The following is a 27,326-nucleotide window of genomic DNA, read 5'->3' as shown; positions in this document are numbered from 1 at the left end:
AGGCTACCGTAGCAGGTTTCTACAGCGTGACTGTAAAGGGGCGGGGCAAAAAATCGAATCAAAAGTACTCGGAGGGTTTGTTGTTTAAGTACTGAACGAGCTCCTTAAACATGAAGACCGTTACTATTATAGGAAGGTGAGAATAGATACAAGTCTTCGTTCCATTTTGCCTCCACCCGTGTGAAAATGGCGTTTTCTTGCATGACTGATGATTGATGCCGTTATAACTTCTGTGATTTTGCGCGTGGTTTTAGCCAAAGGTAAGAGGCTATCGTCTGAGTTTATGTCGATGGCCGCACTGTGCGTCCTCGCGTGGAAGCTGACATCAACATGCAGGACGAGCATATAGAGTTGCCTGACCTCATGATGACTTTGCATCAAATCCTGGCTGTTGTAGACAAAAGTGTATTGTTTCGGTCGGACAGTATCATTAAAGCCCTCACAAAGCCTGTTTTTGTAGCCTGTTCTTTAAATCAAATGACCTCGCTGAACCTTCACTTCGTCAAGAGTTTCTCATCAAACCCTACAAGAGTAAATACTAAATGTCACAGTCAGATGGCCACTGCATGAACATGCAAAATTATCACAATGCATTTGTACTGCAGGATAATGAAAATTTGAAGTGAACAAAGTAATACACTGGATTCTTTGTATTATGTACAACCCCAACCACAACCCTCAACAGATAAGCAGTGTATTAAATGGATGGAGGGACTGACAAGAACCAAACTCCTGAGCTGTCATTGTGGTGAAACAGAGCTCATATGCACCTGTAGAGACATAATAAATTCATTCTATAGTATTAATGATGACTTCTCTGACTTCCTGATCTGAACAGCCACTTGTCAGGGAGCTGCTCCAAGGGAAAACGATGCACAGGAAACATGGAGGTGTAGAAAGTACAGAAACACCACAGGAATCAGTTCTGAGCAACCAAGATGAAGAACAGTTACAGAAGGAAAAGCCTGGAATAATTATGACTCTGAATAGGCAAATCAAGAATTAAAGTTGTGTGTGTGTGTGTGTGTGTGTGCGTGCGTGCGTGCGTGTGTGCTCATCAGTGGGCTGATCGGCCGCTCCTGGGCCATGGTGTTTGCCAGTGGAGGCTGCACTGTGAAGATCTATGACAACCAGCCGGGACAGGCAGCCAACGCCATCGTAGAGATCAGGTTCGTCCCAATCAAGTCTTTGTCCAGGGAAAATGATACTCCAGTCTCTTTACTTAGTAGTTTCATATTTTCATGTGCATTTAAACTGCAGTACCCATCAGGCTGTGTGTCCCTGAGCCTTGGATATGCTAATGTGAGACAGCACACCTGATAAGTGCTCTAGCTAGGCTTGATTTATCTCACATAAAACACTTTGATCTGAAAACATGTCTGTTATGTCACTACCAACTTGCGAGTCAGTTTATTTTATATCTGATGTGAAGGCTATTTGAGGCTTCAGCCGTGTCGTCAATCTGAACGCCTCTGTTGAGCTTTTCAAACGTGGATTGTTGGTGATCTCATTGGTTGAACACACAGGGGTTATGCTGGGAAATAATCAGCTAGGTTTACATAGCACCTCTCATACAAGAGTTGAAAGATATTTACATCTAAAAAGCTGCACAAGAAAAAAAAAAAACAGTTTTAGCAAAATAACAATCAGCCACATTACAAACACCTGGGATTTTTGATGTTCTTAGATTTTTAAATAGTTTTCAAGCCAATGTGCATGTGTGTCTTTTCCTCCGGGGGTCTTACACAGTATGTAGTTGTAACCCGGTATGTAACCTGGTACGGTAATTATTTAAACGTCCACAACAGACTCATTGCTGGCCCATAATGGTAATTTTCCTACAAAACATGACTTGAACATTAACAGGACTTTCACGTGAGCCTTCATGTTCTCACAAAGTGTTATAAACTTAAGGTGCTCCTCCCTCCGGGGGTTGAGAAGACGGCGCGTGGCCGCTGCATGGTCAGCCTCTTCACACAGCCACAGGGGAACATGGGAAATCATTACGGCCGGAAAATACGTCCATAGTCGTGTCATCGCTGGTTAAACATTACAATGGAGTGACAAAGGACTTTCTGTAAAAGTGGTACAGTCTGAAAATTCTGCCTGGAGGAATATTTATAGGTAACTCCCAGCACCCTTGAAGGAAGCCCCATAGCTCCACCATGTGGTCAAGCTCTTCCATGTGTCTGTTGTGTGTCAGGCTGCGGTTCGGCCTGTAGCAGGTACAGAAGATCATATCAGCAGGGGGTGTTCTTGCATCAGACCTGAGGCTCCTCGGGTCTGATTCTCAGCCGCAAAACCTGTGAGGACTGCACCTAGTGGCACCTGCCATGTTTTTGACTTTTTTTTTTAAGTGTACTTGTATGTCACTGTATTTTAAGAAATACATCTCAGAATACTCAATATCTACGACTGCGTAACCATGAGGGTGTTTGGGGTTGTTTGGCAACAAATGTAACAGCGTTCGGACATCCAGCCACAGACTAATGTGTCCTTGTATTCTTTCACCTTATAATTGTATTTGCTGAAGAACTCACTTCACAGCATGTAGGAATCGAGACTGAACAGTTTTGGAAAAAAAATCCAGTTGGTATTATTAGGACTTATAGGGTAATTGTGATAAGAAGTTGAAATAATAGAAGCACACAAAGTGGTGAAAACACAACATAAACATTTGATAAAAGCTCCAAGTGCAAGTTGAGTCCCAGTATTAGAAGGAATTATCATTATGATGTCATAATTCACACTTTAATCGAAGAAGTGTGATAGTGGTGTGAGTTTAGCAGGGCACCCAACAAATATGTTCTCTTAAGTCTGAGGTTGTGTGTGTGTGTGTGTGTGTGTGTGTGTGTGTGTGTGTGTGTGTGTGTGTGTGTGTGTGTGTGCGCGTGCGCGTGCTCAGGAAGCAGCTGGAGGAGCTGGAGGAGGCCCATATGCTGAGAGGAGAGCTGAGCGCCATGAAGCAGCTGGCCCTGCTCAGCAGCTATGACGACCTGGCTCAGGCGCTTGAGGGAGCCTTCTTTGTCCAGGTATCACACCGGTCTCACCCCAGAATCTGAGGGAGACAGACAGATTGGTCTGCGCTGACCTCGAATGGAACTCTTTGCCTCCCACATCGGCTGTGGAGGATTGTCATATGAATATCAAGCAGCCCAGATATTTGGTGTTGGTTTGTTCTTTAGCGCTTCCATGCATCACATGTTAAGTTTAGCGGGATGAGCAAAGTTTGCAGTGGTCACTGTGAGTCAGTGCATCGTGTTTGTCCTGCCACTTTCAAGGTTAATAGCGACCCTTCAGTTTTTCCAAGCGTGACTCACTGGCCAGGAGGTGGTTTTCTATTCAGTGCTTAAGACTACGTGTGTCCTACCCTGTGGAACACTGCACTTCTTTTGACGTTAGAGTCCACTTGTGTCGCTGTTCTGAACGCTGTTTTCAGCAGTAACATGGCGGCGGAGGAATGGTCACTGGTTCCCTCCTGCTGAAAATATTTCAAAGTTGTGTTCTACAAAATAAAACGCTTCAGTAAATGTGACACTCCTGATTTTCAAGCCTTAAGTGTGTTGAAAGTGCAGTTGCTAACAAGTGGCTAAGCAAGACTACAAACGTGTGAAGGCAGTCGGGGCAAGGTTGAGGTCAAGGGTCACAGCTTTGTGCAAACAACTGAATTTACATTTAAAAAAGTGGCGTTCATTTCTAAAGGCTATCTTGCTTGTGCAGTGATCAAAAATCTAAAGAAAACACCCCTCTGGCTTTTGACTGAGGGAAACCACAGCGGTGCCACCCTCCAGATGGGCCGACTGCTGCCCTCTAGGGAGTGAAAACAGTGGGGCGTCTGCCAAGCAAGACCCAATAAAGACCATTTGTCACAATGTTAAACTGAGCTTGACTGGCTCCTCTCTGGCCCAAGATGCACCTCTTCACTCTCTGCCTCGTAGCCTCTAGGAGACCACCCATCACTCAACTTTCACAGCTAAAAGGCCTCCTGTTCCCTTTACACTGTTTATTGTGAGTCAGGTGATCCAGACAGGGAGGCCCTCGTCTAATTCCTTATCTAGAATTTATAGTGAAACCCTGTTTTCTCACCCGAGAGACTCTGAAGTCCGTCAGGATAAAATCGGGGGAATCCAAACGTGTCGGCGCTGTCTTCCATCTGAGTTTAAAAGTGAAACTGGTGCTCCTTGCTGATTCTGACGTGCTGTTAAAGTCCTCAGGTGACATCTTATCTACACATCCATCATCTCACCTTTGTTGCACAAACAACACAAACACACACGCACAATAGACACTTCCTTATCTCGACTCATGTATATCACCACTTGAGACGAGGGACAGCGTCTTTCATGTCCTCCTGACGGTATGAAAGGGGATGACAGTGCTCTTCTGACAGCCGTGGTACTCAGAGAGCAGCGAAGGACAAATGAATCAATAACCTCTGCTGAGTTGCCTCCGCCATGGAACAACGGAGCCCTTGTTAGGTACGAGGCACGTTAACTGATTGCGTGACATTAAGTTATTATTAAGTTTCACCCAGTCATTGATCAGAGCCTTGAACTCTTGGGCGTTAAATTACTGGGTAACAGAACATGTCAGTGACTCAGAGAGAGAGACACTAATTCATACTGATTTGTTTCCCTCAGAGTTGTGTACTTGTACAGGAAGTAGTTTTAGATGCCAACGGCTCACCCGCAACTTCTTTGTTTTCTTGATAGCTGCTCGTCATATCTGACAGAGGACAAGTAAAATGAATAGTTCCCTAATGAGGGAGAGGAAATGTTATCTGCTGGGGATGGAAGGAAATGACAGAATACCGGAGGGTGGGACGTTTCAGAAAGAAAGACACGATTAATAGTCTATAAAAGTAGACTGTTGAAGAATAAAAGACACTGTAGATAAGTATATTTATTAAAGATAAATGTACTATTGATTGTTCTATGATTTAGTAGCTTGAGTTCATTTTATGGATTACCCAGCAGATTATGTATGCACACACTCCCTAGTTAGCGCATCTTCACGGCACTAAGCTGACATCCAGCAGGTATGTTGCTCACCCAGCCAGTTATTGCAGTTCCACACACTTGAAGAATGTCATTTTGAGAGCATATTAGCACGACTGCGTTTGACAGCCACACCTTGTCAGCATCACAGAAAAAACATCAGCAGCTCTTTTGAGTGAGAGAAGGTTTACACCGCCCTTGAATTAAAGGAAGTGCCATCTGTTGTTATGTTTATCAGTAAAACTACCAGTGTGTTGACAACAGAGTGAGACGCGCACTGCATAACCACAACGTCGGTGTTCTTCCCTGGGAGGGAATCTTTCCTGTGTGTTGCTCATCATCTGCTTCTGTCCTGTCTCCACTGTTGTTATTCTTTAAATAAAAGCTTAAAATATCCCCAAAAATGTATATCCCCCCCCAAAAAAAGCCTAAAAAAGTTGTGACATCAGAAAAGCTCAGCTGGGTGACTGCTGATCAGCGTCGACACTGTGGGAGCGAACCTGCTGTGCTTGATTTGTCTTAATGACTCTTTTCTCCACCCCAGTTCTTCACGCCACATAGCAACACAGGATGAGTGAACAATGCACACACCAACTGGGAAAACAACAGGGTTGTCACGAGTGTGAGAGGCCTGATCAGGAAGATTGTGTTTTACTGTCTCATTAAAAGACTGCGGCCCGACGATGTTAAATTACGGTGTGACAGAAACGGATTGCGTGTTTGTTTTTGCACAGAAGCCATTGTGTATGTGTGTGGTTGTGTGTGTTTTCCAGGAGTGTGTATTTGAGCAGCTGGAGGTGAAGCAGAATGTCTTCCAGGACATAGAGCGTCTTGTGGGAAAGAACGTGATCCTGAGCAGCTCCACTTCCTGTCTGGTGCCAAGCAACGTCTTCTCCAAAGTCCAGAACAGGACTCGTTGTCTGGTCTCCCATCCGGTCAGTGTCTGGGGGGCTGAGGTTTCAACCTAATACTCTACAAACTGTTGAGCATATTACACACACGCACGCACACACACACACACACACACACACACACACACACACACACACACACACACACACACACACACTTACATCCATTATATCTTTGTGAGAACTTTCATGACATAATACCTTCCCTAGCCCCTCACCCTCAACTGACTGCCTGACCCTAACCTTGACCCCTGACCTAATCAGAACCTGATTCTGACCTTGACCCTTAAACCAAGTCTTGACCTTCAAATGGCTCTTTGAAGATGTGAGGACCGGCTAAAATGTCCTCACCTCAAAAAGAAGAAAGTACAAGAACACACACACACACACACGCATATATATATATGTATATATGTGTATGTGTATATATATATATATATATATATATATATATATATATATATATATATATATACATACATATATACATATATATATACACATACATATATACATATATATATACACATACATATATACATATATATACACACACACACACATATATATATATATATATATACACACACACATATATGTGTGTTTATATATGTGTATATTTCCATATACCTATGATTGTGTGTAGTAGGATTATTTTAGATAAACGAGGCGCTGATTGTCTCTGAAGACAATGATGGAGTGTCACCCCAGTATTGAGAACCTAACCTGCTTCCAGGACTGTGACAAGGAGGTGTCCCATACCTGAGGCCTCTCAGCTGTAATGAGTGATTGTCTTTGCTGCCCAGGTAAACCCACCCTACTACGTCAAACTAGTAGAACTGGTACCTCACCCAGAGACGGCAGAGGACACTATGGACACCACCCATGCCCTAATGACCAAGGTGAAGTACCCAGATAACATAATCTTCAAACGGTTTCTGACGCCTCATTTGACATCACTGCATTCTCACTATTCTTTTATATTCAATAACAATTAATTGAAATCAAAGACTTCCTACAAAACCTGGTGTAGATTTAGATGTGATTAGCGATGTAAGAATTTGTATTTCATTGTCTAAAGGATTGCAGGATTGTCTTTCTGGTCTAGGTTGGCCAGGCGCCCGTCCGTTTGAGGAAAGAGATTGACGGCTTTGCCCTCAACAGAGTTCAGGCCGCCATCATCGCAGAGTCCTGGAGACTTGTCCAGGTTAGTGCTTGGCTGCTTTCAAGGGGTCTTGATGGGGTCTTGTTGTTGTCTTTTACAGTTTTGTTTTTTTCCCCAGCCAGATATTCACATTTCAGGCACACAACCTACTGAAAAATGTAATTTCAAGAACCATATCCTATCTGCTTCTTCTTTTTGGTCCACTATTTTTTATTTTCATTCTTCAGGTGTGTTTCGATGTTTGTTCTTTGGGACACTGTTGTGCCATCACACCAGCGAGTCGAGGCTGCAGGCCGAAGCTCTCAGCTTTGTCCGTTTGTCACGTGCTCTGGGACGCAGTATCTTAGTAACGCTTTGAGGGACTTGAACATTAACATGGACTCATGGATGAGTAGGAGGGCCCTGGACCAGGTTACCAGAGATTTCACTCATGAATTGAAATCAAAATGATTTATTAAGGATGGAGTGGTGAAAGAGGACATGGGGATTCATGGTGGTCTTCATAGGGAAAGCCCTTCTCTGCATTAATCTGCTGACTAAAAGGGTAAAGTCTTGTCGCTTGGGTACAAGTTGACCTTAAGTGCCCCTCAAATATATCTGTAATCTTTTTTTTTTTTAAGGAAATGGCTCATTTCAATACCAACAGTTTTTGAAATCATGTTTTGGTGCCAAACGACACTGCTGAAAAGCATTCTAGGGTTCGCAGCTTGGTGAAACCCACTGAGTCAGTTTTTGCAAAGACAAAAGTCTTGTCACCTTGTCTTATGATGCACCCAATCCTAGATTACAGCCTCACCTGTGATCAATAATTGATCAATCAATTAGTGGTTGCACATAAAAAGAACACCAGCACACCAGAGCTTCACATCAGCTGCAACTTGACCTCTGACAACATGCCCAAGATTCACCCTGAGACCAAAGTGATGATTATCAAGAGGCTGAAGACCAGATCCACTGCTGAGGTGGCTGACACCTTCAATGTACCTCAGTGTCAAGTACAAAGAATAAGAAAAAGATTTGAAGAGACTGGAGACCAGGTCCGGCAGAACCCGCAAGACAACTGCTCAGGAGGACCGTGTGTTGGCTTGAAAACCCAAGGCCGGTCCCTTTTCCACTGCAGCAGAGCTCCACCAGGCCTGATCACCTCAAGTCCCCTAGTCAACCAGGACAGTTTGTAGAATTCTGTCTCGAAATGGCCTCCATGGTCGAATCAGTGCCCAGAAACCAGCACTAAGCAAAAGGCAATTAAAAAAATGTGTGGCATTTGCCTGCTAGAAGGATGGACGCTGGAAAACAGGCCGAAGGTGGATTTCTCCGATGAATCTTTGGTTGCAAATATTGCAGGAGACCTACTGGATCCAAGATTCACCCACAAAACAGTGAAGTTTGTTGGTGGAAAAATCACAGTCTGGGGTACATCCAGTATGGGGGGTGTGCGAGAGATATGCAGGGTGGAAGGTAATATCAGTAGCTTAAGATATCAAGAAGTACCTCTTACATTCCTAAGCTTAAAAGGGGTCAGGTTTTGCAGCAGGATGGTGCTCCATCGCATACTTCGAACTCTACATCAAAGTTCCTCAAGGCGAAGAAGATCAAGGTGCTCCAGGACTGGCCAGCCCTGTCACCAGACATGAACATCATTGGGCATGTCTGGGGTAGAATGAAAGAGGAAGCATGGAAGATGAAACCAAAGAATCTTGACGAACTCTGGGAGGCATGGAAGACTGCTGTCTGTGCCATTCCTGATGACTTCATCAATACATTGTATGAATCAATGTCGAACCGCATGGATGCAGTCCTTCAAGCTCGTGGAAGCCAAACAAGATCAAATAGATAATAATTATGGATCTCACAGCACCACTACTTTATTCACCGATGTTATGCAACATATTTTTGCATTTGAAGTAAATTATTCCTTCAATTTTCAAATTACTCTCTGTAGGCGACAAAACTTCTGTCTTGCCAAAATCGGACCTTTCGGTGTTCATTCAGTGATCAACCTTTTGATTTTAGTACATTAAACATCATTTGGGAGGGCTTTAGCTTTCATATGAGCCATTTCTAAAACCAATGGATTAATTAAAAGTCAGATTATAAACTGTTGATTCTACAAAATGGATAAATGACAAGACCTTTGTCAGGGACTGTATATATACGTGTGTGTGTGTATATATATATATATGTATGTGTGTATGTATACACACCATCAGCCATCAAAAACCAATCCTAACGTGGGAGTCGGGGAGCTCCCCCTGTCACAATAAAACAGCTTCCTCTCAGACGCTCAGGCTCCTCTCAACACACTCAGTGAGCATTCGTCTCTCCTCCTGTATGAATTAAAAAGAAGAAGTCATTTCAAACTAACGGTCTCAGCGAAGCCAGTTGACACCCTCCAAGGGGCCAGGTTGACCGGCCCGGGCCACGCCGGGACCTGCAGAGAGACACAATTGTCAGAATTTAGGTTTCGTTGTCATTTTGTATTTTTATTTATTGACCTTTAACTGAACCCAGTGTTGAGGTGAGCAAAGAAGTCAGTGTTATCAAGCAAATGTGTATCGGGGACATTTTTACAGCCGGTTTCACAGTCGTGGGAAAAAAAGAGAAGTTTCTGAGAATTTGTGGTACGGTTTCTGTGTGAATTCGATGTAGTTTTAGTCTGATTAGCATGTGTTTAGCGGGGGAAGAATTGGTTTTACTGGTGAGAAGCTCGGGTGATTGACCACGAGTCGGAGGTCTCCATCAGCCTGTCCCAATTTTTTCTTAAGAAAAACAGAATTTCTTAATTCAGGCGATTCCGTGTCATCATATGTGCTCTGTTTCACCAAGTCGATATTTTGACTCGGATTTAACTTGGAATTGCCATCAAGTTAGTTTAGAAATGTTTTTAGTCTCATTTTCCACTTAACTGCATAACTTTCATAATTTTTGGGGGGTTGAAGATCATTTAGCCTTCCTTTGTGTGCTGTAGAAAGAATCCCTCAAGCAAAGCTGTGTTCCCGCAGGAACTCTCCCCAGGTAGCCGAGCGCCACGGTAGCCGAGCGCCGCGTCAGCCGAGCGAGTTTAACCCTAAACCTGCTCACACATTTGTGTTCAAATGTTTGAGAATTTCTGTGTCACAGTTAAAACCATGGCAGTTGGAGCACCAGTGAGGCAAGGCAGTTTTATTTGTAGAGCCCGTTTTCACCAACAGTTTGTCTCAAAGGGCTTCACATGGCATCATAACAACATCCTCTGCCCTCAGACCCTCACATCGACTGAGGAAAAACTCCATAGAAAAACCTTTGAACAGGGAAAAATCTGAGAAACCTCAGGGTGAGCAACAGAGGAGGATCCCTCACCAGGAGGGACAGACGTGCAGGAGATGTTGGTACAGAAAGGAGATGCTGTGGATCCCAGACTCTGTCTTTGAAAGCCACGCATGCACGTATTCAACAGATCTTCACCTGGTTCATCAATGTCATTGTCATTTAAATAAACAAATGACATAAGTAAACACACCTCTTGTGTGTGTGTGTGTGTGTGTGTGCGTGCGTGCGTGCGTGCGTGCGTGCGCGCACGTGTGTGTGTGTGTTAAACCAAGAGGTCCTGTTCTCAGCGGGACGTTGGTCAGGTGTGGGGCTGCTGATGGTTGGCTGATCGAGACCGGACGGAGGAAGCTCCCCTCAGCTGTTGTTCTCCCTCCAAAAAGGAATTGAGTGACAGTAACTGAGCTTCTCCTGTAATGACAGGAACCATTACCTGATCATGCCAGAGAAAATGAGCTGCGTGAGGAAGAGGGGCAAGACTGAGGCACCAGCGTCGGGGCCAGTCCCAGCTCCTCATGCCAGTGATGGCCAGTCTTTTATCAGAGAAATTATTATTATTGTTATTATGATTATTATTATTATTGTGACGTAATGGCTCCTTGAAGATACAGTCGGAGGCTGATGAGTGGAGTTCTACATCGACTGGTCATCGGGCGTAATCTGTTTGTTCTTCCCGTCGAGGGTCTGAGCTTCACTGTGTTCCTCACGTCTGTGTGAGTGTCACACTAGGAGGCTGTTTGGTAACATTTACAGTAACAGGACATTAAGAATGGCCTACATGAGTATAAGAGTGTTTTAAAGATTTTATTTTTTTCTCTTTTGACTCAAGTTTTTCTGAAGCACTCAGTTCTATACACCGGTTATAAGAATGTACTTAGAAATGTAAATAAAGTTAAAATACATTGGCGTTTGAGCACAGCCAACAAAATGGACTTGATTAATAGATATGTTTCATGATGATGATGATGATTATCATTATTATTACAACATTACTACATGATAACAGCGCTCAGTGATTCCAACTGTGAAACTCTCCAAGCACAGTTCAGTCACAGGCCAACCTGGACACTCCACTGACTCATGTGACTTCACACTCAACAGATTCTCGACAGCACTGAGGAAGGTTAACGCGCCAAGGGACATTCCTGCTGCTCGCCGGTAGCAGCTTTGCTTCATCACATGCATTCACGCACGACGTGGGCCCTCGTTATTGCAGATCGATACGCCTGAGCCTGTTTGTGATTGTCTCTCATCGGAGGATCCTTCACATTTTCTCATTATTCCAACGAAACACAGTTGTCTGTATGAGTCAGGGTTCATTTTCAAACCCAGTGCGGTCAACAACTAGAACCTGTTTGAAGAGGTTGAATCAGCGCTCACAAGTGTCAACAACTGGAACAAATAGGCATTTTTGCAATCTGTTCAGCTCCAGTGGCGTCACATTTTTCTTTTTTTATAGTAAATCAAATCATTGAAGCTGCGTGACCAAGATGTGAAAGATCATCTGACATTTTTGACAGATTTCAAGGAAATGAGTCAGAGAGTTTATGCTTTGTTTGTTGAGATGTAGGCAGAACCTGCTGGTGCGCTGCCTTGTGCTTGGGGCGTTCACACCTTCTGTGTGGTCTTCAAAGTCCATCCTTTGCCGGAATGTCAAGACGCATCAAACGAATAATTGCTTTAAAACTAGAGTATGGAAGGAATGCAGCTACTTGCTAGTTAAATGGACCTGGCAGGGGAAGACCTTAACCTCCCTGATGGTTTTGATTGGTCGCCTGTGGACTGGATTCCTCCCTCCCACCTGGGTCATGTTTCCAGCAACGTATCTAAAAGTACATTTTGAAGTATGTCATCAGGCAAGGTAGTTGGGGACAGCAGGATGTGGATAAAATGCCTCCAAAGATTATGCAAATGAACTCACTTCCCCCTTTTGTTGAACTGTGCTGTTGCTCACATGACCGATCAGCTGTTTCCTGACAAACCCAAACTTTGTCTTCACCCAGTTTATTCGCTCCCTGCACAGCAGCTCCTCTCACTAGCGGCACCATCACAGTACCTGGCTAGTAGCCTGGTGTGTTTCCAGGCCTCTCAAACAGTTAGAAATGAACTCAGGAACCAAAACTGTAGATTGGCCTGTAAAACATCCAACATGGATTCATGGATGCATCCTGAGTCTCTCGTTAAAGATTCTTGATGCGTTTAAAACGGGATAATTGGCAATGATCAATGATAACCTGTACTGTGATAGGACTAGTTTTTATCCAGTTGCAGAAGTGTGTGTGTGTGTGTGTGTGTGTGTGTGTGTGTGTGTGTGTGTGTGTGTGTGTGTGTGTGTGTGTGTGTGTGTGTGTGTGGGGCACGCACCCTTTTGTGAGTCGGAGTGAAATGTGATGTGGTGCAGCCGTTGGTGTGGCCCTCAGAGGGGAGGAACTGTGCTCACGTCTCTCTGACTGTCTCCTCTGACATCATCATCAGGTCAGATTTGTCATTTGTGTGATTCTTGGCGACATCAACCTACGATGCTCTTTACAAGTGTCGATGCATGCTAACACAGTAAACAGGCTAGTTGTGTCCTGCTGGACATGCACGTTTCCCATCCCTCTCTCGTCAGTGCGGCCCCTCTGACACCCATGGGGGTGTTTCTGGGATGAACTGCTGCAGCTCACAGCCCTCTGAGCTGCTCGCGTGGCTGGAGACTCCTACTGAAGCTTGAGTTTGGGGTGTCTGGCTTGTGTTAGTTTTTCTTCTCACTTTAGAGTGAAACAGGATTGTTACACTTTTGTAAGCACTGGAAAAAAAAAAAAAAACACTTGTTGAGAGGTTTAGGAAAACTTCAAACTTTACAGTGCCAGAATGTGTTCCCTTTTCTCAAGTGACTCTGAAGTCTCAGTTTCTGCAGGAACTTTTTGCTTCACTGATGATCCAAGAGGGCCTGATGGGGTGAACATCCTTGTGAGTGCGGTTCATCACACACACACACACACACACACACACACACACACACACACACACACACACACACACACACACAAGCATATTTACAAGGAGATTTCGCTGTCTTCAGTTCAGTGTGCCTCATGAAGAAGGAGCATGGGCTCCTGCACCGCTGTATCATATATGGCCCTGTCACACAGCCCGTCGAAGGCTGGAATCTCGCGCCTGTTACATGTTCCATAAAAAAAGAAGCAAGGTGAAATGGGGACGATGTCACGCTCGGCAGACGCTCTTCTGCTACATATCACGCGTCTTATTTGGGACCACCGCCGTGCGATCTAAATTCACACATCGGGGCGGCATGATTCATCACAACCAAACCAAGTTTCTGGCTTATTCTTAGCAGCAGTGTTGAGGAATCTGAGTAAAATCCATGAGCGTCCAGCGTCTTCACACACACCTGTCGAAGTTCAGTCTTCTTGTGAGGCTCCTGTGGAGGAGAATTAACCCTGAGGGTAGCATTAGGTCCCAGCTGACGAAAGTGACACAAAGCTGTTAAAGTGTCAGGCTTTGCTCTGGTGGAGCTCGTCACGGCGCGTTGGGATCGCCTGAAACTCTACAGTTTCAACACATCTGACATGTCCTCATCAAAACCCACACATGCTGAGAGGAATATCAAAGCACACGAGGATTCACGTAAACTGTCCTTCAGTTCTGCATTTTCAGAAGCATCGCATTTGAAATCTAAATCTTTGAAAGGGCAAACTAGAAAACATCTTTCAAGTGTGCAAAAAAGCTTTTACGCTGGCTTGAGATATTTTCTTTTCCTTTTGTGGAAAACCAGAAAATGTGCAACGTGGGAGCTGGAAACTCCTCCTAATGATCGAGTTCTGTGCCGGGGTGGGCAACATCTAATGAGCATCTCACTTTCGGCAACATTTTGATGTTTTGTTTAAAGTTTGCTTGACAATTAAATGGGAATACACCATGACGGTGTACTCGAGTGGAACAGCCCCCACTCCATCCCTCCGCCAAGTGTCATGAAAACCAGCACGGCCGTTTTCTCATAATTTCCTGCAGTAAGAAAAATTAAAAAGCTCTGAAAACGAAAATTCCTCAAAGGTTTCTATTAAACCTGTAATGATGATAACGACCTGTAATTAAGCAGAAACCAAATGTCACAAAAAAATAAACTAAAGACACTACACTACAGTCACTAAACTCCTGTAAAAACCTTTGAGTTAAACAGACACATTTGAAAGCACGATTTTAATCGATACAAATATTGTTAGAAGGTTCACACACACACACGCACACGCACACACACACACGCGCACACACGCACACACACGCACGCCCATGTTGGGTTTAAGACTTGGGTGATGAGACAAAATACAAGCTGGAGCCTATGGAGATCAATCTGAAGTGCTTGATGCACTTTGTCACGCCCGTCACATCTCGTGTGCATGAGGGAAGTGAGTCTATGAATGTGGCGCTGCTGACGGAACTCTGTCGTAGGACAAAGCCAGCGATGATGCACACAACCAGGATCACGAGATCTGCATCACCACAGCCGCCCCTGTCCTTGTTCTCATCCCTCAGACAGGATGGTTCTCCAAAGCCACTGAAAAAGATTGTACCCGAGAACTCGGAAACCCGCCTGCCTCTGTAGCGCCGACGGTGTCTGACTGTAGTCGTCCTCTGTCACGTCAGTTCTGCTCCACTGACATGGTTTGGCTGCCTGTGCTGAAGAGGATCCAGGGGTAGTTGGAGTGTTTATGATCGATGAATCTGTACGATTTTATGGGAAAACGGAGTCGGATGGGTTTTAAATGCTTCGGCTCACTTGTTGGTTGATTGTCAGAAATGTGCGTCTAATTTTGTTGATTATCCAGACACAGTGTTGATCATCACTAGGGTCCCATTTCTCCTGCACGTGCTTGGTTAAACAGGCAGCAGACCGATAAAAAAGAACATGGTGTTTGAAAGAGTGACAAATCCCAGCTCTCACAATGATGTTGAGTCTTTAGCCAACCAAGGTCAAACCTGTCGGACAGGAATGGTCGCTCAGCGTTTTCAGCAGAGTTGATCAACAGGTAGATCTGGAGCGCTAATCAGCCTCTGTAGTGAGCGTGGCGTTGGAGCCTCTTCAGTCGGGGTTATAGAACCTCCGAGTGACTCAGCGGAACTCATCACAAACAGGCAGCAGGAAACTGTTGTGTTCAAGTTCCTGTCTGAAGCAGTTACCGAGTATCCTGGATCGGTCCTGCCTCTTGGTTCTTGTTCCGACAATGACCTGAGTCATCATAGAGTATACTGACAGTAGCGGTTGACTAAGTACGTAGGGTCTTGTCTCAGTCGAGATTCAGAACCATGTTTGTGGTTTCAGCTGCAGATTTGGTTTTTGGTTGGATTTCTACTTCTCTCGGTGACAGAATTCTGTAGATCTCTCCTGATTTTAAGGGATTTTCCTTTGAGTTTGACTTAATTTGATGAATTTTCTTTATTTATACAATGTCCTTTAAAAACAATGTAAGGTTGCACTGTTTAGTTGTGTGTGTGTGTGTGTGTGTGTGTGTGTGTGTGTGTGTGTGTGTGTGTTCTTCTAGCGCTCAGTTATGTGTTACATAGGTTGTACACCTTCAGTGCTCGTAGTGACTAACTTCCTGAAGATTTAATCGATATTTTCGATCAGAGACCTGAAACCAGAACTGAAGCTTGCCTGCCTTTGTCAAACGCTGAGCTTCAGCTCTGGCTTCTGTTTCCTGATTGAAAACGTTGATTGAATGTTCATGAAATTCAACATTTTTGACGTCTGAATTCGGACATTTCAGTCCAGCCTGCAGCAGCAACGCAACCATCAGACCAAATCATCGCCCAGGGAATTTTTTTTTTCTTGGTTTACAGAACTGTGGAACAATGGACACCAACAGCCCTTGAGAAGAATTTTCTTTGTAAAACCCAGTTATGGTTTTCACATAGAAACTGAGACTCACCATTGTTTCATGAATTTTCCTGTTTGATCAGTATAAATTGTATTTATCTCGTTGCAAACTAAAAACCTTTCGGTCGTGGACTGAGACGTCCCGCTGTGCTCTGAGGAGGTTGTCTTGTACGTGGTAGAAGTAGTGAACAGTGAACGCTTGGAGGGAACCAGCTCCAACGTCGTTAAGGAACTGAATTATTCTATTCCATGTCTTGTGTTTTGTTTTATTTTGGAGGACTGCTTCTCCCTGAGCTGGAGTGTGGGCGTGTCTGTCCAAGGGCGGGGGCGGTAGAGTACATGTGAGCTTGGTAGATAAATGAGGACACATGACAGCTGTTGAAACAGATTTAATCTGATGTGTCTCAAAAATGTTATTGTGCTGACTGTGTATTTTAGCGTGCTGGGATCCAGGAACAACAGCTTGACTCTGGTCTTCCCGAAAGACGCACAGTCACATTTCATGATTGGCACTTAACCAAGGAAGTATTTCTGATTCTCCTCCAGCGAGGTTGATAATGTTCCTGTCCTCAAGTTGGTTCCATGTTTAGAAAAGCAGGTGTTCTCTCGCAGGCGTGGGTCACTGCTGCACCGTCACGTTCCAGTGCCGAATGAATGACCTCAGTTCAGGTTTCACTTAAAGTGATATTTCCCCGACAAAGACAGTCTCCCACCTCTGCCACTTCTTTGTGAGGACGGGAAGATTCCACCTCGTGCATGTAGCTTGAAGCTGATTAGCCTCGTAGCAACCAACGACAGTGACTGAAGCATCACTGCAGGGCGTTTATGACAGGCCAAATAAACCCTCTGACTGACGCCATCACTCACGACCCTGCAGGACACCTGAGTGTCTACTGGCTCTGGGTCTGATCAGTCCTGATGAGTCTGTGAGTTTGTGGAGTTAAAGGTGAAGCACCAGGAAATTAAAATAAATCCAAAACCAGGAAGTCATCATGTCTCCTCACACGGTCTTTATTTACAGGGCTTATGAGGGTTTGCAGCATGTGCGATTATGTGCATTGGAGAAAGGGTATAGGTTTTTTTTCGGGGCTGCAAAGGTTCTGCACACTTCGAGCTTTTCTTCCGTCTTCAACCACGCGTTGAAGCTGTCTGTTCAGTTGGCAGGATGAAGAAATGCCCTTCGCCTAAAACCACACACTTCATCATTCCAGGGTAGAACTGCTGGGAAAGGCTGCTGGCTGCGTCCTGTCCTATAACAGCAGCACAGCCTCATTTCCTCATTCAGTCACCTGTTTTCTTTTCACCTTTTAGATATCGTTTGTTGTTATTGTCAGCTTGCGGGATGGCTGCCGCCGCTAACAAGTGCTGCTTTGGTCATCTTTGATTACCGAAGAGAACCAGAATTACCGGCTCATGGTTGTCTGTCCATTTGCAGGTTTTCCAGATTGGTCTAATTTACTGTATATTAACTCACTGGATTAGAAGGTTTCAGGGTTTTGTTTTTTGTAAAATGAAACTGATCATTAATCCATGAAGGAATTATTAAAGATGTCTTTGGACCCAGCCAGAAGGTTTCCCATGGAAGTTAACCTTTGAAATTTATGATCTAAAATTTCCTGTCCCATGAGATGTGCTGTTGTTTGAAACTTTGTCATTTTTGATGCTTTCTTTCTTCATTAATGGCCAAAAACACGCTGCTGACTTGAGTCAGCTTGAGTTCAGACTTTTGCTCAGAATTTACTGAACTGTCGCCGACCCAGATTCCTGTCCTGGCTGCCACCAGCATGGCGGCACTGGGATGTGACAGTGTGTCGATGGTGTGACATCAATTTTGACATGTGCTTGTGTCAGCAATAAAGTGCAAATGAAGAACTAATCGGAAATCTTTTTCTTTTTTCTGCCTTGTCAGTCATAATTCTGGATCAGTTGCCCTCTTAATCATGTCCACTGACGCGCCTTCAAAATAAAAGCAGCCATGTTTTGTTTCTGTCATGGTCTCATCAGGTTTGGCTTTGAGAGTTTTGTTGCCCCCCACCCCCTGACACACACACACACGGTAGGACGCACAACGCCTTGCTCCAGTCCGTCAGTCTCATTCAGGGTGTGTCTGTTGTGCAGCACTGAGCAGAGCTCCTGCTCCGACTCATGGCGCCTTCCATTCTGTTGCTTTTTGCTCATCGTGGACTTCTGTGGCTCGCATTCCCTCATTAGAAAGGGAACAGTTTCCCTTTGCTTCAGTGTATAAAACTTTGTTGTTCTTTCCGTCATTAACAATGAATGTTGAAAAAGAATTACACTTCAGCCTAGCATAGCATTTGTGCAATATGAAATGTACCCTGTATTTATCTATGTAGTAGAAATGTGTGTGGAACAACGAACCATAACACTGGTGGAAGTCAAAACTTTATCACTCACATTTCGGCAATTGATGATAAAGATAGTAATTAAAAAAAAAAGATTTGTTTTCAGTCACCTTTCAAAACACTGTTGGCAACACGTTTGCAAACTGACCACATGGACAAAATGCAGCAAACGGAGGGTTGAGCCTGTCTGGTTGGTGTGGTCAAGATTGACATCCTGAATGAAATGCTAGCAAGCTGTCAGCATTGCCTGTTTCACAATCACACACACACACACACACACACACACACACACACACACACACACACACACACACTCTCTCACTCACTGCCAGACACAGACATGATCGTAATTACTTCCTATAACTAATAAGATCATAAATATCAAACATGAGTGCAGCTGAATTCAGCATTAAGATCTGTGGTGTGAGAGCGTCCTTGTGGTCCTTCTTACGTAACAGGGACCCCCTCACTCCTCCTCACACACACGCGCACACACACACACACACACACACACACACACACACACACACATACAGTGGTCCTTGAGTCAAGGCCAGGGTGGAAAGCAGAGCATCTGAGAAAGCGTCTGGTTGACCCCGGTGATTATTGTGGAGCAAAGCCCCGCCCACCACCCCACTTTGCTGAGATAACAGGCCCGTTGTTGAGGGCCGGCCCAAGGACAAAGACGACCCTGTCCCTCTCCTCTTGCTCACCCCTCTCAATGCATCTGTATCGGAGCTTTGATTTCCTCCACGGTTGTTCAACAGGTATCTCTAAACCAAAGATACCCGAACCACCTCTCCCTCCATCTCTCCTTCCATCCATCTCTCCATCCTCTGCCACTCTCCTCCCTCTACTGCTTACATAATCCTGAGGACATAGAACTGGCTGATTAGAGGAACCTGATGCGGTGGGACATGTCAGATGAGATCAAAGGGAAGCGAGCAGGTCCAAGCCCTTTAAAAGATTAAAACATCAGGCAACAATGTGAACTAAAATGTATTTCTAACAGGAATAATGTTTGTTTGTTGGAACTGATAGTGTCAGAACCATACATCTCTGTGCAAGTGGTTCAGAACAACCTATGAAAGCTCAAAAAGCCCCAAAAGATGATGACGCTATGGAAATGTTTTGTCCTCCAAGCTGGCTTCTGGTGTCAGAATCAGGTCATCGTCCTTTCAGGACGTTGTCCATACCAGACGGGGACCCTGTCTCTGGAGATACTCAGCCTGTTTAGATGAGAGATGTTTCCCTGCAGCACAGCGAGTCCAATTACACTGTGGTAACAGAATCACTTAGTAATTTGTTCATAAAAAAGCACGTTGCAGTTCCTTGAGTTTCTCTTGATTCCTGCTTCAGCCTCGTCTTCTTCATTTGTCCCTCGTCATGACGGCTCTACTTCAGGCGCGTGACTGAAAGCTGCTGCAGGGAAGCAGCTCCAGACTGATTTTTCACCCTCTTTATTCTCTCTCACCCCATTAGGATGGCATCATCTCGGTCAAAGACATCGACCTGGTGATGTCAGAGGGACTGGGAATGCGCTACGCCTTCATTGGTCCCATGGAAACCATGCATCTCAATGCACCTGAAGGTAATGTTCCCATTAGCGTCAGCCTGCGTAAACACGACACAAAAAGTGCCACTTAATGAAACATACCAACTTTTTGGGAAATACACATAACTGCTCTCCTCCAGACCAAAACACAGATCCGTTCTCTCCTCCAGGAGGGGGCTGAGACCAGCTGACTGCTGGTTAGCGCAGACCTGGAGTTTTCAGTAAAAGCACAAGTTCGTTTCTCAACATCCACAGAGAACTTATTCAGTACAGACAAATGTATTCCTGCAAGAGACGTAGCATAATTAATATGGCCGTGTAATTTAATACAATTGTAGTCCACCAGTTAACATTCCAGTGCACTGAGAGCCTCTAATTACTGTAAGAGGTTATAAAATTGCCCAAGTGCTCCATACATGTACTGTACTGTATTGTGGCATTCCTGTGTGTGTCAGAGAATGAGAGTGAAACCTCAGGGAGATGGTGAATATCAAAGGGGAGTGTGAAAGCCAGAGAGTCCCCCTGACTGTGTACACACACCGAAAAACGACGCTTTGGCTGAACAAAGCAGTCTTTTGATGAGTGGCTATGAATGCACTCCCTCACACCAGTAATCCAAAACTCACAAAGCTAACATCGCAGCCTGTGAGTCAGGTGCCAACTCTACCTGTAGATACGGTGCCCGGGCTTTCTGACGGTTGTATTTTCTGCTCAGGAAACACTAGTCTGATGACATTGTTAGCACTGGCTTCCCATCTTAACAATGGAACACTGAACATCCAAATTCGCAACACCATCACTAACGTCGGGTATATTTTACCTGATATAATATTCCTGATAAAATATGGTTTTCATCAAAGTAGATTAAAGTGCGACACTGTATGCCGAGTCGAAGTGCTCTTCTTTATTCTCCCAACAAGCAATGTCACATAAAATGAAGAAGGTACGACGAGAGAGCCCATAAAATGACGTGACAAGAATCGTGTGGGTGAAAATCAGCCGACGTTAGGGTTCCAGGCTGAGATCAGTCGAGCCTGATCCTGGAGTTCTCGCTTGCTCAGCTGGGCTGACTTTGTCAAACATTGGACAGTTACATGTTTTAAAGAATATTTTGAATGCTAAATCGTGACTCAGGTTCAATAACATTGAAATGTCAACGGATATACAATCTTAATTATGTGTAAATTGTGTTGAAATCCCCCCTCGAAATGCAGTAAACTCATGACATGAAAACAACTTTCTGTTTGAGCAACTGGAGCAATGAGACCCAAACTGAGATGTTAGTGAACGGCGTGTGGATTCAGCACCTCCGTCTCCAGACTGGGCTCAGTTTTAAAAACATGCATCAGATGTAACTGAGAGGAACCAGCGGTGACAAGAGCAGCAACCCGCAGAGGACGAGGCTCAGCGTGACGCCCGGGGGTCAAACTGAGAGGAAGGCTCGTCCACATCTACACCAACGTTGGCGGCGTGTGCTGCTAATATAGATGTCAGTGTAATTACCATGTACGGCAACCTTGAACTGCAAAACACCACTTTAAGTTAAGTAGGGCGACTGTCATGATGCAGGGATGTCCTGACCTACATATCAGCTTTTGTGGACTCATCTTATCACATAATCACGTTCAAAGCCTTTGCAGCTTCCTAGTTTCAAGGCTTTTCTCGACCAATCTCTGGCATATATTGTTTGTCTGTGTGCATATTTGTATGTATGTATATACTGTATGTGTGCGTATGTTTGTGTGTATGAAAATGCGTGTTAAGTGTGAAACCTCAGTGTCTGACAGCCTCTGGGCTCTCGAATCAAAGAGCTGGTCTGAATTCTTTCAGAATGTTTCACCGACGTTTCAGCATTTCAGAGATCTACCTGTCATTCCAGGTGTCTCTTATCACAGGAATGTCAACAAACTACATCATTGGCCCCATTTTATAGTATCCTGACTAATCATTGGCTGGTCTGAGGTCCTCATTGATCCTTCCATGTGTGTTGGTAGGGCCTGATGAAGTCACTGCAAATCAATAACCGCCGTTTTAACTTGAATTACAATTAAGGAATATTTATTCGATCCTCTTTTTCACACTGTCCCTAATAGTTTTCTAACACACTTATTTAACCGAATTAAGCCTAATGAGCAAAAGTCTGTGTGAGGTTCAACATATTATATTATTATATACATTCAACATGAAAACTATATAGAAACGATGATGACGTGGGATTTTTGTAGGATTTTTACGCCTTTCAAGTGCTCACAAATGGGTGTCTGGAGTTTCCATAGACACTCTACCCTCCTGCATCCCTTCTGTGTGGCTCCAGAGTGCAGGAAGAGCCAGCCATGTGTATTTAGCTTGGAGCTAACGGAGCCTGATGGCTGACAACAGCCAGTGTGCCAAAATGTCAGTTTACAAACTCTCAAGGTCGTCGTTGAGCGTAATCCATGTCTTCCTTACCCACCCGACACTTTGATTTAACCTAGGAACAAACGAACTATAACGTTGGATATACAGTAACTCTGCAATTACTGCAGTGTTTGCAAGTACTTGACAGGAAAACAACATTCAGTGGGTGAAGTACAAGTGTTGGAGGGTGTTCTTAGTCCCAGTCATGTTACTTAAGAGGCCCTGACTTGTTTTAATTTGCCGTTTACGCCCAACAGGTGCTGCCATTCGCCTCCTGGTCTTGACCTGTCAAAGACGGAGACGTTGTAGACAGCAGGGGGACCAGCAGCTCACTGAGCGAAGGAAAACCAGAAACCTTCATTTATTAATCGTTAACAGCTCATTTGTCCGGCACATTAATCATTGATCAGCCTCCATCACAAAGAAATGACTTGATTGACAAGCCGCCTGTTGATTAATATTTCCCCCCTCATGCAAATGAAATGACTTTTTAAAGGATTGTTTTTTAAGTCTCTCTCCAGCAGGGTTGTGTGTGCATCTGTGCCGTTGGCTCTTATACATCAGTCTGATCAGCTGTCCCCCCTCAGGTTTGGAGGACTATATGAAGCGCTACGGGGAAGGCATACAAAGGGTCCTGAATTCCTTTGGGCCCGTCCCAGAGTTCTGCGGCGAGGGGGCCAGGAGCGTCGTAAATGTGAGTATAAACAGAGGCGATGGAGACCGGCACGTTGACCGGAGGCCAGACTGACTGATGGCACCTTGTTGTCTCATAAATTTCTTCACTTATTCACCGAATGTTTGTTGATGATGCCCTTAGTTCTGCAAGACTGCATTCCTCTCACTCCTGCACCATATAACTCCCTTTACGTAGTCACATGCTATCGCTGGCTGTTGAAACGTTAGCCACAGAAGGTCAGCGTGCGAGGACACCCCGAGCCACAGCAATAAATAGCTGGCAGGTGTACTGGTTTAAAGGTAGAGAATGTAACATTTTTGCAGCCACCGAGCGAATGCATGCAGTAATGTTACTGCGTGACTCCACACACTCAAGCAGTTATTTCAGTACGATTGTTCAGTGCCTAGTGCTCGCAACTGTAGCCGTGTGGGTAGGGGACAAATCAAATGTTACTGAGTTAGCGTTATGTTAGCGAAGTTGCTGCGTTACATCATAACGAAACGATATAATGAGACTAGGACGACGCAGGTGTAACTTATTTAAATGACCTTTTCAGATTTATGGATTTTTTTCAGGTTTACTGGAAATGTTTTGTTTGACAGTGAAGACAGCAACTCCCATGATCCCACTCTACTTTACAGTGTGATCAAGCTACAGAGTTACATCAGAGGTTCACAATAACTCCCTAAAGATCTTTTAGCATTTGGTTCTAAAGCATAAAAAGTCAGTAAATTCCAGACTTTTGAAATCCAAAGCATTTATGTCTTTAATTTGGCAGCTGGGGACAAACGAGACTATGGTGGCATAACATTCGCTTTGGTTTGAATAACAATCGTATTCACGCTTCAAAATCAGACACGTGGAGTTCATTAGCTAAGATATTTCTTATGAAAGCTTGTCTCGTAGACTTGTGTGGTCCCTCTGACGCACCAGCAGCTTTAAATAGACATCCGTCAAAAGAAAAGCGCAGGATCCAACATTCCATGGATTCGTTTTTTTCCTTTTCCCTTTGTGACCCTCACCAAATGGCCCCCACTCTCGGGTCGTGACCCACCAGTTGAGAACCACTGGCGTAAACACATGCTTGAACGTGTAAGATGGCACCTCCCGTTGCAATATCTGTTAAAAATATGTCAGTCGGAAGCAGTCTGGACTGGTGCAGGGTTGGCTGTCCACTGCTGCTACCCCGAAATGTCTTTTTGCATGTTGTCATTGTGTGATTTCCATTGTTGCGCTTGTCATCGTAACTGCGCCACTAGAGGGCAGCAGTCACGTAAATGTCAGGGTTGTTGGGGTGCTTACACTCCATCCAGTTGTTTTCCCCGGTAGCACCATCTCCTGAAAGTACTCAGCATCGAGCTTTACGTGCTGCACGCGTGGCTGATGTTAATAAGACAGTTGTCTAATTGTCGCTGCCTCCATCGAAGTGACAATAACAAGCAACATCTAGCTAATCGCTCCTTCCGTCTATCATCACCTTTTGTCCACCAACTTTCCTTTGAGTCTGTCCGTTAGTTTTCCCGATATCCTGCCATCAGCAGCGCATTGCCTGCCTGGCCGAGATTGTTATCCACTACACTTCAGCTTGTCAAACTGGTCCTGGTGTTTGAACGCTCTGGTTTCCATCCACGTGCCATCTTGCCTTTAGCTTTCTTCTCAACTCCAAAGCATTAATTCAGATGTGTCAGTTTTCAATTCTGGGAGTCTTGAGTTTAAAATAAGAATCATATCTTTGGCACAGCCGATGTTTGAGTTTTACTAGTAACACGAGTACGAGTGACACCAGTTTGTCCTGCAACTTGAGCTCGACCAACCAGAGGCACTGAGGGAATCAAAGCTTCGGCTTCGTGTTCGGGCTCAGGCTGTTGAACTGTTGTCCAGTTCACAAGTCAGACGTGTTTGCAGGAGGTGCTGCGTGTGGTCTGTGACTTGGTTGGGAGACGGTGCAGATTATTAGTGTCACTCGTGCGTTTGATGCGAAAGTGAAATCGGTCCTCTACAGAGCAGTGAGCGGCCGTGTGAGGCGCCCGGCGACAAACTCCAGAACTTTCAGCCAGGGCAGGAGCACCGACAGGAGTGTTTACCTGACATATGTGTCTTAGACTGTGGGGGAAACACAAGCAGAACCTGCAAACTCCACACAGCAAAGACCTGAGACGGGCCGAACCTGGGACCTCGTCACTGTGGGGCAACAGTGCTAGCCACTGTACCGCCATGCAGGTCAGAAAACAAAGAGATGCGGGGAAGTGGTGACTATGTTTAGCGCTGTCACATACTACACCCAGATGCTGCGTCGTAGCTGCGGCCGTCCAGCTAATTACCACCACGTAGTAGCAGAACTGCAGTTCGATGTACGTTCTGTTGGTTTCTGAGGTTCTAAGCCCTTCACCTGAAAGCATTTCCTCTCGTCTCCCCTCCCCTGATATCGACAGGAAATGTGTGAGCTGATTCCCAAGGACCAGCAGCACCTGTCGGCCCGGAGAGAGAGAAGAGACCAGCTCCTCATGGGCCTGGCCGAGCTGAAGAAGGACCGCTAGCATGAACGCGCGGGACCCAGCCAGGAACACCAGCAATCCATGGCAGACAGTGAAAGAACATCTGATTAGATACAGAACACATGACATGTCAGGCAGGAAATTACATTTAGCATTATGACATTAATATAGAGCCTTGTAATGAATGTTACACCTCTTACACAGAGCAGCAGGGGTTGTGGCCTCCAGGGTCGGCGGCGTATCTACAGCTGACTCGCATGATTCTGATGAAGTGACTGAGTATCCAATCAATTATTACTTGAATATTGTAGCTCCTGTAGAGAGCAATGCTTTGATAAATTAAAAAAAAAAGGATTTCTATCACACATTTACAGGAGAATAAAACCATGATGTTTCTTAGAGCGGTTGATGTGTGTTGCATTAATCGGTCACTGATAGTTTCCTGAAAGGCAGCAAACACGCAGGATGGAAACATGTCACGCGCTCTCCTGTGACATTTTTGCGTCGCCCGTTTGCAGAGTTTGTTTCACAGTGATGCCAGGGGCCGCAGCCTGGGGCCCGGGGGCCTGAGCGTCTATGAAATCTCTGTCGCGGCTGAGTGAGTGGAGGAGTTTATTGTTATTATAATTATTCTTACGTAATTAATACGTAATGTCCACTCACGCGCTCCCGAGGACATTCACACCAAGATTGAATAAAAGCCATCAAGGACGATGTAGTAAGGACCGCTTTCCATTTGGTCCTGGGTTTTTAAATGTGATGTGTCCTTGAACACACCATAACTGAGTGGAGGATCCAGAATGATGTCCTGTGTATTTCACTGTATCAGTGTGTCTTAGCATGATGCTGTACTTTGTAATATTTTAGCAACTGCTAATCAGGGGTGAAAGTGCCTTAAAAGTCTTGCCCTTTGGGCGTGCGTACAGTTTTCGGGTGTCTGTTCCCCACACAACTGCAGCCCCCATAGCCCCGCCCTTCCCGCGCTACCCCTGGAAATGCTTTGAAAACTGCTTTTGACAGTAACTGCCCACTACAGCGCCACCAACAGGGAACAGGCAGACATGAAAACACAGATCATCAACATCAATCAATGATTTATTTAGTAAAATATCAGTTTACACTTTACAGTGAGTGACACAACACAAAACGTGGAAAATTTCAGGAACAATCTCTAATTTGATTTTGCCCTCTGTTTTGTTTTCTCTCTCTTTTTTTCGTTCCGTGAAAGCAGAACGTGTGGTTTTAACCAATCAAAGCTAACAATGCTGGTAACGTGACCCACGTGTCGTCTGTCAGCCAACCAGAAACGCCTCGCCTGCGGAGATGCGCTCATGGACAAGACTCCGTTTCAAGGCGGTTTCACACTGAACGCGCAAGGCGCAGGCTGCGCGGGGGAAGTCCATTCATTGTGTATGTGGGCGCGCTGTGACGTCACATGAGCGCGAACCAAGCCCAGCACCTCAGTAGCGCTGCGCGTTCTTGCGCCCCACCCCGCGCAGCGCGCCGCGTCTGCCGCGTTCAGTGTGAAACCGACTTCAGACGTTGTTTCCTTTATTCAATATGGGATTTTGACAGCTCCCTTC

General features: G+C 45.0%; 1 protein-coding gene across 1 annotated transcript; it reads left to right on the top strand.

Annotated features, from left to right (window-relative positions):
- The first annotated feature begins 1 nt into the window (after position 1).
- On the top strand, positions 2-26,127 carry cryl1 (crystallin, lambda 1). The gene is made up of 9 exons (XM_086219353.1): positions 2-136; positions 1,062-1,169; positions 2,906-3,032; positions 5,771-5,932; positions 6,715-6,810; positions 7,017-7,115; positions 20,103-20,211; positions 23,160-23,266; positions 25,681-26,127. The coding sequence occupies exons 1-9, from the start codon at positions 111-113 to the stop codon at positions 25,783-25,785; spliced, it is 939 nt and encodes a 312-aa protein (XP_086075479.1). The 5' UTR covers positions 2-110; the 3' UTR covers positions 25,786-26,127.
- Positions 26,128-27,326: the final 1,199 nt, after the last annotated feature.

The sequence above is a fragment of the Aulostomus chinensis genome, chromosome 12, assembly GCF_037954235.1.
Source record: "Aulostomus chinensis isolate RoL2024-O1b breed Wild chromosome 12, RoL_Achi_v1.0, whole genome shotgun sequence".
Taxonomy (NCBI): domain Eukaryota; kingdom Metazoa; phylum Chordata; class Actinopteri; order Syngnathiformes; family Aulostomidae; genus Aulostomus; species Aulostomus chinensis.
This window is presented reverse-complemented; position numbering and strand designations above follow the sequence as displayed.

Bases quoted from the DNA above. Each gene is read 5' to 3' on its own strand.
- cryl1 (XM_086219353.1), top strand. From the start codon at position 111: ATGAAGACCGTTACTATTATAGGAAG. The intron at 5,933-6,714 runs GTCAGTGTCTGG...TTTGCTGCCCAG, and splicing joins GTTGTCTGGTCTCCCATCCG to GTAAACCCACCCTACTACGT. The intron at 7,116-20,102 runs GTTAGTGCTTGG...TCACCCCATTAG, and splicing joins AGTCCTGGAGACTTGTCCAG to GATGGCATCATCTCGGTCAA.